At 48.0% G+C, this 15,150-nt stretch overlaps 1 protein-coding gene across 2 annotated transcripts in view; it reads left to right on the plus strand.

Moving 5' to 3' along the window:
• ARHGAP39 (Rho GTPase activating protein 39) overlaps positions 1 to 15,150 on the plus strand; it is a 1,402,702-nt gene that overhangs the window by 1,122,164 nt on the left and 265,388 nt on the right. For both annotated transcript variants that reach the window (XM_069621770.1, XM_069621771.1), the window contains one exon: positions 1,728 to 1,801. In XM_069621770.1, coding sequence (XP_069477871.1) covers positions 1,728 to 1,801 — 74 coding nt within the window. The remainder of the gene's footprint in view (positions 1 to 1,727; positions 1,802 to 15,150) is intronic.

The raw sequence follows: 15,150 nt of genomic DNA on the forward strand, positions 1-15,150 counted from the left end.
GCACTGAGAAGGGAGGGCCATTTTTTGGATGCCCACATAGCCAGATACAGGTGGATCGGATTCTTTTTGCTGAATTTAAGATCATATAGCTTAAAGGTGTCCTGTAGGTATGCTGTGACTTACCACAGTGGTCCTCATGAATGAATATTTAAACATAGCATTGGCATTGCCGTTACCATGGAAACAGTGTTGTTACTCCAGATATTGCCCTGTGTGATTGAAGTGATGCTTATAGCTCCCCCAGTCAGCAGGTCCTCCCTTGTACACTGCTTATGTTCACCTTTCTCCGGGGCATGCCTTCAGCGTGGCATGGAAATGGTCCATTTTTGCCGGGGTCAGTACCTGCAAGACTGTCTTTTAAGGTGTTTCACCAACACAAAGTCCATGATCCCACGTGTATTTCAACAGGACACGGAATTTATTCTTACCCCCGCCCCCTCTCCCCCCAGCCCTCTGGTATGATTGCAGACATCTCACTCTGAGGGTCTCCAATATTGTGACCATCCATCAACAAGGACTCCTGATCAGGGCGCAGTTCTGGTCTTGCAAGCAGTGATCACGTGGGTAGAAATGTAGTGTTTATGAAAATGAGCCACGCTTCTGAATATATCGGAGTCTATGTACTGGTGAATTCTGGTGTATGTGAAACCCTGTTCCCGTTAATTTAAGGATATCCCATGGAGACCTGACCTATATTTTGAGAAAATCCCGGGACATCCATGGGGCAGGAATAGAGGGGTTTGCTGTCCGCAAAAACGAAGGCAAATGGATTTGCAACCAATGAGGACTAGACGCAGACCATGAGGCGGTCATATTGTACTACCTATGAATGGGGCCACAGATAATGCAGCTTTGAGCAGCCTGCCCATTGCTGTGGCATTAATGAAGAGCCTCGGACCATCCCATCAATGCCGATGATCAGGGCTAGGATCCGGGAACCACTGCAGCTTTTCCATAACTAATGACAGCGTCCATGTTCTGGCCGACATAAGGTGTGTTGGGTTATTGGTAGATGCTGTGCGTTCTTTTTAAAGATTTCTGCAGTGCCCAATGGGAACGAGAAGTGAGTTCAATGCACGAATGGCTGTAATATACCATTGGATGAAATACATGGCAGAGCTGTCATTTGTTCTCCTTGGGGTAATGCCTCTTCAGGTGTCATTAGCTTCAATGTTAGTATCATTTATGAAAACCCAGCAGCGACCAAAACACTTCTCGACTTTATTTCGACATGAACAAATACGGCGCACACGCCTGATTCTTCCTGTCCTTGTAGAACTCCTATGTTCATGATCTGTATGGAGAATGTCCGAGATGGCCAGAGGTAGAAGTGTAACATAACAGCAGTGGCGTTACTAACAGTAAAAGATGAAAGGAGTGGAACTCCGTTCCCGTTAGTTCACACTCAATTCAAACTCTGGAGGCGTTCAACAAAGCACTTGATGAACTATAGCTTATTGGGGTAGGTGTGCAATTGTGTTTATGTTGGTGTCTGTGAAGTGGACCTCAGTAGGGTTCGAAGTCCTAGGATTAAGTACAGTTCTGCTCGAAGCAGGGGTGCAATTACGACTATTGCAATGGTACCCGTTGACTTTCTCCAGAGTCCTGGCTTTTATTTAGTACCCTTACTCTGCAATGTCTCTGAATCCTTTTTGTTTTTCTGGCTTTTTTTGTTTTTCTGGCTTTTAATCCGGCTCGCCTTTTTTTTTCTTTTGTTTGTATTGCAGGAGTGGCTATAAGCACCTACGCCAAGTATTGCTACAGCAAGTTGCAGAAAGCGGCGCTGATGGGAGCCAAGAAGGTACTGTGCCTCTGACGTCACACCACCATTTCCTATGAGCTAGGTTACAACACTGAAACTGTAAACATAGCTGAAAGCATCTACCCTCATGACACACGTTAACAGTATGTGTTTTTGTCTGTCTATTGAGAATGAGGTTATTGGACGCCAAGAAACCACGCAACAGTGCGCGGTGTAAGAACCTTTAACGCAACATAACAAGAAGCACTTTACAGAGGGCCCATGTATGTGCGGAGCCGGCTCCCTGCTGGGCACTTTGCAGGCACATGCTGCAGTAAACACATTCAACTGGCCGGTGATACATGTCCAGTCATTGGCATTTACCGCTATATACAGATGTGCAGTGCAGTGGTGACGATGGTTGGGGGTCATTGGGAGGGCTGCTCCCATGGGAACACGCTGCAGCTTCGTGTTGGCAGGGAATGGATCTTGTAGCCAGGTGTGGCTAGGGTTGTCCACGCCAGTAAAAGCTTGCATTCATTTCTGTGTATGTTGATTGGTTACTTATAAATCGCACATCTACCTTAGTGACCCAGTACACCCGTCAACCACAATAAACCAGTGGGAGTTGCAGCTTTAACCCCATATGGACAGCATGGGAAGCGGCCATGGGTGGTGGTAACAGTGGGCCGGGAGACGCCCATCCTGACGTGCCATGTGCGTGCTAGAAAATATTTCAGCCCCAGCACTTATTTTTGTACAAGGTAAGCACTGGAAGCGCATGAGGAAACTGGGCCCGGGAGTGGAATGTCAGCTGAGGATAGATTTAATGGATGCTACCAAGCTTTTGCCGGGAAGTCATGGCTGTGCAGGGGATGGAGGGCTGAAGGGGAAAGTATATAGCAGGTGGGAGAAGGGTCTGGCATTCGAGGCCAGGAGATGGATCAGTCCGCATTTAGAGCACATGAGCGTTGGGTTACATAGCGCCTTTCAGTGATGGAGAGTACATAGATGCATAATGTCAGAGCAGATCGGGGGCCAAGGAGGGGAAGTAGATGGTTTGAGAAGCCAAAGGGGGAGGAGAGTTTGCAGAGAGATAGCATACTGTGTGGCAAGGAGGGGGGCAAGGATACACCCCTATTTGTGAACCTACTGGGAGAGTGGTAGCAGGGCTAGCCCCGGTGTTTGAGGAACTTGGAAAGGAGAGATATGATATGATATGATATGGCATTTGTAACGCGCCTATACACAAGTGTTTCAAGGCGCAACGAGGCAGGGAGGGGGGAACAAGGGGAAGACAGACAACGATCCTAATAGGCCAGGTGTCATTCAGATCGCGCAAGTGCAGGGATAGGGGGAAGGGAGAAAGTGCATGGGGAAGGGGAGGGGGGAAGTGCAGTACAAGGTAAGTAGAATTAAATAAAATAAATAAATAAAGAGGGCCAGCTGGTGGCAAGTGCAAGGTAAGTGCAGACAAGTGCTGGGAAGGGGGGGGCTGTAGGGATACAGAGACAGTCCCGCAGTGCAGGGGTTGCCAGGGAGGCAGTGCAAGTGGAGAGTGGCTGGGCCCAGGACTGGGGTCGGTGAGAGTGGCCCAGTTGCAGATTCAGTGCAGTTTCAGCGAAGAATTAGCAGGGGAGAGGGAGAGAGAAAGCAGAAGCAAAGAGGAAGGTTTTGAGGTGCTGCCGGAACCGGAGATGGTTCTCCTCAAGTTTCAGGGAGGCAGGGAGGCTGTTCCAGAGGCAGGGAATTTCCTCTGCATTCTTATAACCTCCCATCATCTGATCGCCCTGTCCTCCTGGTGTCTGCCTTCACTATCTTCAGGCACTCCAAACCAGAACCCCTGCACTTTGATGTTCCCCTTCTTTGATCTGGGCCGCACAGCAACTAGTCACTTTGGGAGCATGCTATGTGCAGAACCAGTTGGTTAGGAGCAATGCCACTACAGGCTGTTTAATGACATGACCTGAATGCATAGAAGAGGGGGGAAGGATACAGAGAGAACGCAACAAGGCGAACATGATATTACAAATGAATGCAGTGCAACATGCGGGGAAGAAGTAATGCAAGTAACCAAAGGCACCTTAAAGCAAGCCAGGTAGAGATGCGCATGCTGACCAAACATAACCAAAACACACATCAGCCAGGATGGAAGCCCCTACTCCTGAAAGCCAAGATGTGAGGCGGGGGAGGAGGGGCAGGTGGAGAGACGGCTGATGAATGAGGATGGATGGATGGCTGGTGGCAGTGGGGAGTCCTAGGTAGAGGCCTGAGCGTGCGTTGTCTCCATGGATTATCTGGCCTGGGAACCAGAAGTACGGGATGGAAATGGTTATCTTCTCCTTTTACCCTCCATACATCAAAACATCTTAATGTCTACTTAACTTAATGGCCTGTTACTAACTAGAGCTGGGCGACCCCGGTGGTGCGCGGCTCGGCCTTAACCTAAACAAGGGCTCTGCCCTGACACTCTTCTTGGGTCAGTGCCTGCCCAAAGCAGGAGCTGACCACGAGCCCAAACTTCTCCCCATAAACAGAAATTATTTTTTTTTAAAAGTGCTTACAGGAGCCATGCAGCTGACTTCCTATCCGAGCTGCCTGATTTCCTGTCCCGCCCCAGCCACTGGATTTTCTGGAATGGGGCCGGAGCACTTGCTGTTACTATGCAGTAGCGGCTGTCGGGTACCCAGACCCGACCCTACCCCAGAGTTCTCTGGCTTGCCCAGCTCTAGCACTAAAATCCACACTGGTAACTGCTCCAACTTCTTTTGTCTCTAGTGGTGGTAGAAAGTGTAATCTTTAGGATGAAGGAATCTTACATCAATCGCCCAACTAGGCTGAAACAGGTGTATTGGGTTGCTGTTGGTACTCTTGTTCAGAAGGGAATTGCCATAGCATTTCGGTGCCGGACTGCCCATGTGGACGGGACAAAGACTGATATGCAAATGGATATTTCCCATCTATGAAAGGTACAGTGAGCAAAAAGCAATGGCTGTGAACTCTGAAAGTTGGAAAAAAAAACACAGAACGGGTTATCATGCCATGTTCTTTCTGGAGAGGGGCGCCTGCTACCTTTTTTGTAAAACCACTGAACACCTTGTAGCGTCCCCTGAACTGGTCTCCCTGTGTTTTGGACCCCGGCCTGTCTGGTTATATCATCCATGCAAAGCAAATGTTTGGTATCTACTTGAGATTGACTAACGTGCTGTAGACGACTGCTACTGATATAACCAGGGTCGCTCATATGTGCATCTATGGAGTAATGCTTGCAGGGGGATCAAAGACCTTGATAGCTAGGTATCAAATCCTCTGCATTGGTAAAGCAGTGACTATAGTCTCCACTAATTGGCGTTAACTGTAGTCCAAGGTCTTCCTACCATTACCACTGCCTGCCTTTAGTGTTCGACTACTGTTAACGTGTGTCAGAGTTGTATCCGGATCAAATCGCTTTATAAAAACCTAATATTATCATTAAGACTGACTCCAACCTCCATACCATTAAAAGCTTGATTGTACGGCCCACTTCATCTCCCATCTCAAAGGATGCAGGCCGAGGAGAAGCACGCTGCGCAGTGCAAGCCATAAGTCTTAGAATGTCTGCCACCCAAAACAAGCAAGAAGGAAGTCTGCAGACATCACTAGATATAGAGGAGCTATAAGTAAAAGATGACAAGTGCAAAGTGACACCATAAAGAAAAGAGACGAGGGCGCACTACAACGATATACGAATACTTAAAGAATGAAGATGCAACTGAAGTAACAAAGTAATCAATCAAGAAAATACAAACAAATCATATATGCTGAGAAGATAAGTCAGAAGAAATGAAGCAGATGTGTATACCCAGAAACACAAGATAGATGAGACATATAGAAGCTTGCTAAATGTAGAAAATATAACGTGAATAAAGCTGCCATTTTGAGAAAATGGACGTCGGTTTCGTATGAAAGTAAGCTGGAAACCTCAAGGAGAAAAAACAGGGCTGCAGAGCTGAAAGGTGCTGGAATACAGATTCATGGCTCAGGAACAAGGATGCCACAGCAAGAAGCAACTGCCAGGCACAAATGGAGTCACAGAGGATAAGCCATGTACATAGGACCGATTTCTCTTAAGATTAAGTAAAGGAGAGAACATTTGTGAGTGCCAAGTATTGAACAATTAAAGATACGGAAAGCATCTGAAAGACAGAGCAACCACGTCTCCGGAGGCCAAGAGGAGTAATAGCACACCATGTAATTGAATAAAATAGCACTAAATAGAAGGACAAAATCATGGTCTCCTAACACGTGGTGCAAGACCTGAAAACAAGGCCTATTCATGGAGTCTCCAGAAGAAGATAACTATGTACCCTTACTCCCTTTAATGTCCCAAGGATGAGAACAGTCAGCAAGATAAACTACAAAGAAAAAGCCTTGGCATAGGGCCTAGCTGGTGAGAGATGGTAGGCTAATTGCCCAAGTGGGCAGTTGTCTGACGTTGGTCTCTGCACCTGGATTTCGTTTTGCTTACGTGCTGCTGAAGAGCCGAATGTCCAAGGTTGGAGGAGAGTACCAACCAATCAGGATAGCCTATGTAATGATGAAGTATACATTTATTGTTGTTATTACACTATTATCTGTATTAAATGAAGTTAGAGGTAGTTTGAGGTGTGCCTACAAGATAACGGGGAGCCAATGATGTTACTAACGCTTATGTATGCTACAGGTATATATGTTCCCCTGACCAAACCCCCTGCCCAATAGGTTTTTACTGTTTGCCACGTAGGATGCGTCATAGCTGAGGTACATCAAGGTATAAAGTATTTTGAGTAATGGAAATGCTCTGAGAGTGTGTGAGCTACGATTTGATATGCTTGCCAGATTTCCCTACTTTATTGAGCTGAGTTTTTTGCCATATTCTTTTAGTCTGTCTGGTTATTTGGGCTTGATCAGTTATTGTGGTAATCCCGTCCAGCACTTGATACGCTTCAGGTGCTACTGCACAAGTGGACATGGGAGACCGGTGGAATGTGATGAGGGACACAGCCTGTGGGTCTTATTGGTCATTTTCCATACCCACTGAATGCCCATGGCTAGTCCCTATGGCCATGGGCAATCACTTCCTGGCTCACTGCACCCAAAACACTCCCTCACCTGGGATCGCTTTGAATTATCTCTGTGCTTTTTAGAGGATGCCATTGTTATTTCTAAGCAGTCTTCTACCAGGTAATGGCTTAATCATAGCTGTTAATCAACTTTAGCCAATTAATTTATAAGCAATATGTGTGTTATTCAATGTGTTCCCTGCACTGAAGTACCATTAAAACAAGCATTGGCAAAGCCAACACTTTTGGCTCTTGAATAGGCATTGGATAAGACATTTTCCAAGCACTGCCTTAATATGCTCAAGTACTAACACCATTTGCCAGCTTTTGTCATCTATGGCCAGGTATCAAAATTATAACGGCGTCAGGAAACTCCCTAATATATGCAATAGCTGTGTCTGGGATGATGGTCGCGCCAGGTGGCAGACAAGGGAAGCTATGTATGGTTCTGGAGAGGGAGGGCTGTAGGATTCTGTTGAGGGAGAGTTGCACAAGACACTGACTGGTGGTGAGGGGTGTGCGGGCAAAGGGGGAATTATGGCCTGGGACAATGGCAGGACAAAAAGAATGTCATGTCCACAATGGAGGCTCCGCTGGCCAGGAGACAACAGGAGCTGGACCCACGTTCCTGGCCGCCTGATTGTTTGGTGCATAATGCAGAGAAAGATGTCGTTTTTCTGCTTGACCTGATTGCCCACACAATGTGGGATGAAAGCCCAGGTAAAGAGAGTTCAGAAATGCATTTAGCGTCTCTACCAGTGCACCCCACACACACCGACGGATGGGCTGACCCGGGTAGAGCCAGACTGCTAGTCGCAAAACATGACAGGCACATTCTGCGTGAACCAAAAGGAGTCCGTAAGTGTCACATAGGCTTTGATAGCACTGAGAAGCTTTGCACATCAATCACCTTTCGAGGGGATTGGGTCCTCCGACGTATTCCATATCTATGACAGTAATCACCAGAGCTGTGCTGATTACTGTCAGCAATATGGAATACGTCGTTGGACCATCCCATCGAAAGAACGTTACCAGGTAAGAGAATAACTTGTTCTTCTAACAACAGCATAAAGTTTAGTCACTTTAAAGGGGGTTTTGGTGCACATTTTGTTATTTTACCTAACAATTTCTGTATGCTGCAGTCTTCGCTTGCTACATGTCAGTGCCCTCCCTCCTGCCTTACACGTAAAACTGTTGCGTACATTATCTGACTGCACCTGCACCGGCGCGACCAACCGGTGCAAATCTTGTTTTCTTGTTTATGGTTTCTACCTATGAGTCGAAAGTGACGGGCGGGTGCTCTCCTTTTCAGATTTTAGGTGTGGGAGCTGGCATAGCAATCTCTCGAGACAAATGTGTACCAATCATAGTGGCTACAAGCCACTCAGGCCAGACACAAGTTCAAAATCAAACAAGTATTTGCAAAGCCTGCAGTTGACTTTTGTGTCGGCATGGGCAAGTGTCAGGCTCTACCATGGTACATTATATGGAATTTATAACGCGCCTATACACAAGTGTTTCCAGGAGCAAGATAAGGGTGCTACCTGGTTATAAGATGGCAACTGCTGGTAAATGTTTGGAGTACCTGGGCATATGATGGCAATGCCTAGCAAGTGCCTCTCTAATGTCTATACCAGAGTCAAAACTGCTATCTTTGCCACTGCCAGTTTCAATATCAGGGCACTCATGTTGCTTCTAGATGAAGTGGCTGAAGGCACACCCAGATAACAAATTATTCTTACACCAGGTTTACAGCTACATTTAAACCATTCCCTTTCTAACGACGGCCTGGAAATGACAATGGCACCCCCATAAAAGCCAACAGCTTGATATCAGTGCACGGTTGAGCTAGACCCAAGAGATGCCAGGAGAGAGTGCATGTTGGACAGGTAGCTGGTTAGTGTGTAGGAATGGCATGGCTATGGGCAGTCATTGGGTGGATAAAAAGGCAAACACCCAAGGGTGTGTGTCTCTATTCACATCCTATCACCCCTCCTAGCCATATTCGTAGGTCAGAAGTCTGGGCTTATGGGTGCTCCAAAGCCCCACTTAATAGCAAAAACTAAAAAAATGTCTGCCTCTAAATTCTAGATCGCCATAATCTATTTCTCAATGTGATTGATGTATGATTTCCTAACTTGTGCACAGGGTACACGTTGATGGAACAGGCCAGTGGTTTGTATCCCCCCGCATTTTTCAGGGGGCGGACGCAGTTCCCTTGGTGTGTTGTTGAGGAATTAACCCTTTTTTCTGCTGCTCCCACTTAGTTGGATAAACAGCTCGAACGTCAGTATTCATACACAAGTCGTGTGGCTGCGAGGCCAGACACTTGGCCAAAAGACCACACACATTTCTCATCACGGCCCTTCAAAAAGCAGGGCCCAGAGATGTGTAATGTTTATATTTTATTAACAACTAGATCATCCATTCATAGCCTAGACGAGTATCTGATGAGTTTGAGTTGCAGTATCTATTCCCATCATTTTGCGGATTGGGATCGGGGGCATGGGTTTGAGGTGGTGGCAGGGGGACATGGTTTTCTGTCTGTGCCCCGGGCCCCTGAACTGTTAAGATTGCCCTGCATCTTGAGGTTCCATGGGGCAGTTCTTTAGTCTCTCCGCTCATACTTTGGGTTTGGACCCATATGCAGTAAAGCGGTGCCTAAATAACAATGCGCCTAGAAAGCCAGAGCTCCCGACTGTGTCAGTGTTCGTCCAACATTGTCGAGTGGAAAGTGTATATTTGGCTGTGTCGACGTTTCCCATGTCTATTTAAATTCAGAACGTGCTGGCTCTCACTAGTGCCAAGAAAGGCCGAGTGCTATTCATAGTCAGCGGATATGCCACCCTGTTCATCCAATCCTGGCCGGCGACAAGGAGCCCATTGGCATAGGGTGCTCATCGCCATGTCTCTGCGCCGCCCTGCCCTTATGGTAGTGGCATGCCCAGCTTGCTATCTGGACATCAAAGGTTTCTGGATTACTAGAACCCCCCGCCCCCACTGAAACATATCCTGGTTAGTAGCCTCCCTGCACCAGTGGCCAGTCACAATCCTCAAAGTTTAGGGGAAAAGGACGGATGGAGAAAATGTTGATGGCATGCCCCACTGCAAGGTGTGGTGGACAAAGCGCAAGACTCGTCAACGTCTCTAGTTCCCGCCAATAGTCACCATTGCTTTCACTCTGTCTTCTGGAAGTGCCATTAAGTTGCGTTATTATCCAAACAGGGCCCCCTTCCCTCCCCCTTGGAATCCCACAGCGCTTTCCCTCTGGGGAAACAGAGCTGCTTTCCTTGGGGAAAAAACAGGATCACTCTGTCTTCTGGAAGTGCCATTAAGTTGCGTTATTATCCAAACAGGGCCCCCTTCCCTCCCCCTTGGAATCCCACAGCGCTTTCCCTCTGGGGAAACAGAGCTGCTTTCCTTGGGGAAAAAACAGGATCACTCTGTCTTCTGGAAGTGCCATTAAGTTGCGTTATTATCCAAACAGGGCCCCCTTCCCTCCCCCTTGGAATCCCACAGCGCTTTCCCTCTGGGGAAACAGAGCTGCTTTCCTTGGGAAAAAAACAGGATCAGGCGGAGTAGATGCTCCCACTTTTTGTAGGAATGTCCAGGGCTGGTTCTAGGGTTTGCTAGGCCATTTGCAGGGAAAGGCTTGCATGGCCCCCTACTTTGAATATGTATTGACATCATCGGAAGTGATCTCACAGCAAATGCGCCACAGGAGGTGACGCCATTCTTTGATGTTTGAGGGGTGTCGATGCAAGTGAAATTACAAAAGCTTGCCTTGAGTAAGCGAAGGCACATATATCTTTATGATGTGCAATGTATGAATGGTCAGAAGAAATCTGTGTGTGTGCCTCAGTTTAATTGTCTTGAGAAAGGCGCAGATGATTTTAGGAGCTAATTGGGGCGTAGTGTGGACCTCCAGAATGAAATGCATCTAAAACAAGTAATTCTAGACTGTGGTTCCTCCAGTGATGTACCACTACCCAAGTGCCTCTCATTTAAATGCGCTGATGATCAAGATAGAGATGGTTTGAACCAAAAAGTATCATCCCCCAAGTGAGATGCCCGATAATTTTTCGGTAGAGCCGTGTCTATCACAGCTCTGCCAGTGGGAGGAGTCAGTAAGGCCCTGTGACAAAGTACCCCGTTGGGATTTGGGGGGGTGCAGCGGGATAACCCTAAAACCCTCTGCTTTGCCTACACATCAACCATCCTCATAGCTCACGTATTAGCAACCGCCCCGACTTAATGTTGTTCCAATTGGGCTGGAAGGGAAGGACCACAAATCCCATTAATCCCTTAGGATTGCTCAGTGAAAACCCAAATCGGAGTCACAGCGGTTTGAGGACTGGGGAGCAGAATCGGCCAAACCACAGAGGTGCCCTTGAAGACCCAGAATAAATAGCACTGGGAATCTCCGTCCCTTTCACCTAGGAGGGAAGAGAAATGGCCTCTCTCTACCTCTTTAGCAGATTGGCAACCAGTCTGCACTGCTAAAATCAGGACAAGACCAAATCACTTGGAAACCCAGAACTGACAGTCAAGGCCCCACCATGTGGTGGGCAGGAGTACCCAGAATGTTGGGTTTGAAACCAGGACTCGCTGTGTTTGCAGCAGGAGGAAATTGACAGGCAGCAGGCAACCACTGGGAAGTTGGGCACAGCGGTGGAATCCAGGATGGCAGCCTCACCTCTTATAGTCTCAGTCCTGGTGAGCCCCACCCCTCAGCAGCCACTGGGTGCAGCACCCTCTCCTGCAGTCACAGCTTCAGGCTGCGACTCTGGAAGCCAATAAAGGGAAGGGGTTAAGACTATATATGTCCTGCCTGGGTGATTCAGGTGTACCCTCCCATGACCCCTCCTCACCGCCTTCTTCAGACGAGTAGTTCCGGCCTTCGGATGAGGTCCTGTAACAAGTCTTTTTTGCTTCCTTGGGCTGCTTAACCCTCTTCTCCTTCTTGTTGCGTAAATTGGGTCTGGCTCCCTCGGAGGCCACTTTGGCAGGATCTGAAATCCTAGCCAACAGGGATCCCAAATGCGGGGAAAAAGATTGCTGGCACCAAAAAACCCTGCTGTTAGATCAATCCTTGAAGCTGCAAGGCTTGTAGTTATTTGTCTCCTTCAGAATAGGAAGATTGTAATCCATAGGACAGATGGTAATATAGTCCTCTTGATCAATAGTATTCACCACGTTCCACAAAGGTTCTCTGGGAGCCTTTTCACACAGAGCGTGGAAAACACAGATTGGAGTAAGGAAACGCAAAGCAGAGAGGAATGGATACCGGAACAGACGGAAAGCAAGGTAAGAGAAAAGAAGGAAAACCTGATCTGTCAGACGTACAGAATAGCAGTAACAAACGTACTTGGAAAGCACAGCGGCCGAAAACTGAAACGGAAAGAGAAAGAGACGGTGAGAGCCGGAGAACGAAGGAGGAGGTACCGCAGGGAGAGCTGTGGTACAAAGGCACTAGGAAGTCCAAGATAGAAAAATAGACCAGGAATACGAAATCACAGGAGGCAAGAGTAGCTGGAGAGAAGATGATTCGGGGTCAAGGCCAGTGTTGCCAACTCCTCAGTGAAGAAAGTAGCTATTGGCTCCCCTAGAAGTCGCCAGAAGTAGCTAGATGACGTCACTGCCTAATTTGAATAATTACCTCCACTTTCCCCCTGCGATTTATGGCCTTTACTGTGGCCCCCTCCCCTTTTAACACCTCCCTTTTAAGTTATCAGTGTGTTTTTGCATTACTCCCGTTAGAAAACGGGCGAATGACCACACTTTTTTCAATTGTTTTGGAAACTTGCATAAATGAGCAAGTCTCCAAACCAATTGAAAAAAGTAGCTAGATTTCTCGCTAGCCGCTTTTCAATGAAAAAGTCGCTAGGGGGCGTACTTTCTCGCTAAATATAGCGAGAAAGTCGCTAAGTTGGCAACACTGGTGAAGGCAATAGACGGAATTGATGAGGAAAAACGCAGGATGGCAAGGAACTGCGAGTGCAGCATCAATAATCCGGAAGAATGACGGATACAACGTGCTGCGTAGTGCATAATTATAGTGACGTTGGGCGGCCATCTTGCATGAGGACTAGTCCGTCACTGTGGTGCAGAGGATCACAATTTGCGCATCATACTGCTCGGTACTGATTTTTCCACCTCTGCCAGACATGCCAGGGCTGCCTCATGACCACATAGTAGCAGCTCTGAGCGCTGTCAGTGAGTGAGAAGCTGCTGGGGTGGAGAGACTGGGGGAGCAGTGGAAAGAGTGGAGGTGGTGGGGAGGAGGAGGGAAGAGGAGGGTCAGTGAGCAGGGCACTATATCCTTTGATAGGAAGCAGGGCACGTAATCTCTTGATGGTGAGACGGGGGTACCATAGCCTTACAGATGACTGGAGGAGAGTTATTGTGAGTATGAGGCGGCATGTGGAAGCTCATCAGAGGAAGTGCTAGGAATTGTGTTGGAGGAGTTGGTAGGATCCAGGTAAGTGGTGCATGAGTGGTTGGAGCGTGTAAAGGAGAAAGGCAAAAAGGGTGTGCAAGAAGATAGGAGGGTGCAAGGAGGAGCCACAGGAGTTGTTGGCTTGGGTGAGCAACCTCAAAAAGGAGGCAGTTGGAGACTTGAAAGGAGGTGATGAACAGCAGGGGTGCAAGCGGTGGGGGGCGTGGGAATCTAGGAGGTGGTGGGGTATCCTGAGGTGGAAAGAAAGGATAAGATGTGACTTTAAGGAAATTTTGCAACAGCAGGACGATGCAAAGAAGTTAAGCGAGGAGTATCACAGATGGCCTTAAGCACTTGTGTACATCATTATGAGTTGGGCGGTATTCTGGCGGCAAATCTGCTGGAATATTGCCCAACTGAATTACTGTTACCGCCACTTGGTCTGGCAGGATTACTGCCGGATTACAAGTGGCAGTGGCGGTGTAAATCCCCATTTCTTATGAGTCCATAGGACTGTTTGGGGCTTTTTTGGTGGAATTACCACAGTGGTAATTACAATGCAGTAATTCCACTGATTTTGCTGCTTTTTCAGCAGAGTTGGAGGATTCACCTCCAGTATGATGCTGAAGGTAAATCCTTCACTCCAGGGCCAAACTCCTAGTATAGCGAAGCGGGAACATTGGCAGTCATTCCATGACCGCCAATTTGTTCCCGCTCCGCCATACTTGTAACGAGGCCCTGTGAGTCTTGAAGAGATTTCAAGGTTTTTTTTATTGAACACATTGTCAGAATGTCAGGACTGCAGCAGATTGCTTGTGTTTGGGGCCCTCCCGTGGCCGTCCCTCTCTCCTCTCCTGTGGGAGTCCATAACCCTAACCCTTGCACACCTAATCCCAGGTTACTTTGTCTAGCAATTAGTATCGCCTACTTTCTAATGATCTGACTGAGGGGAGGGCCCAATGACCGGAGCCCTCCATGTCTGACTCCATCCGGTACTTGCCAAGGAATCCATCGCTCTAAGAAGGCCCTCCCCAGATTTTAATCAGGGTGTTAAGATTGAGTGTGTCAGATCATATACCGAGCTCCTTGCTCTTCCTTTTCCACTCATTCCCTCCATCTCCTGTCCCTGATCTTTCTCCCCCGTCTCCTCTCCTTGCCTTCTACTCTCCTTCTGCAGCCTGCTCCCATCCTCCTGTCTCTCCCTCTCTTCCTCCTCTGTGCCTCTGGTCTTCAGGCACTCTCTCACCTCACCCCCAACTCGTGACCTCTGTCTACGCCCCTCTTCTCACCTCTCACTATAACCTTCTTTTCTGTCTACACCCCTGTGCTCTGATATCACCCCTTTCTCCACCTCGCTCATGAAACTACCTTCACACTCCCGTACTGCTTCACTCCTGCTACTGCCTTGTCTCCCCACCCCCTCCTGCCAAAACCGCTCGCCCTCACTTTCACTCTGATTACCCCTACACTGCACCCCCTCTTCCTCACTAACCCTTTGCACAACCGCACTTTCTCACACTTCTAACAACTGGTACTGCTCTCTCACAAATACCTCACCCGCACTCTGCTCCACCTCTTCAGGACTACACTCATCCACCCATCATTCGCCTGGTCTCAGTCCACCTCCACTCCTCCTGACCTCACCCTGCCATCCTCACTCCATCCCTCATTCAAGCCCCTTTCATACAATGTTCTTTTCCGTTCAATCTCGCCCATTTCCATTAGTTCCAGCACTCACCTGACTCTATTGACCAATCTAAAGATGTTCTTTCCCCAGGGGCTGGGGGTCACATGGTTCAGCAGTTTTGGAAACCCCTCTAATCCCCTGCCCCTTTTGGAACATGGTTTTCTTTTCAGGGTCTCGTGTTGTGGTAGCAGCTGGGGGCTCA

Source organism: Ambystoma mexicanum, chromosome 5q (assembly GCF_040938575.1).
Source record: "Ambystoma mexicanum isolate Mex_15411 chromosome 5q, UKY_AmexF1_1, whole genome shotgun sequence".
NCBI lineage: Eukaryota > Metazoa > Chordata > Amphibia > Caudata > Ambystomatidae > Ambystoma > Ambystoma mexicanum.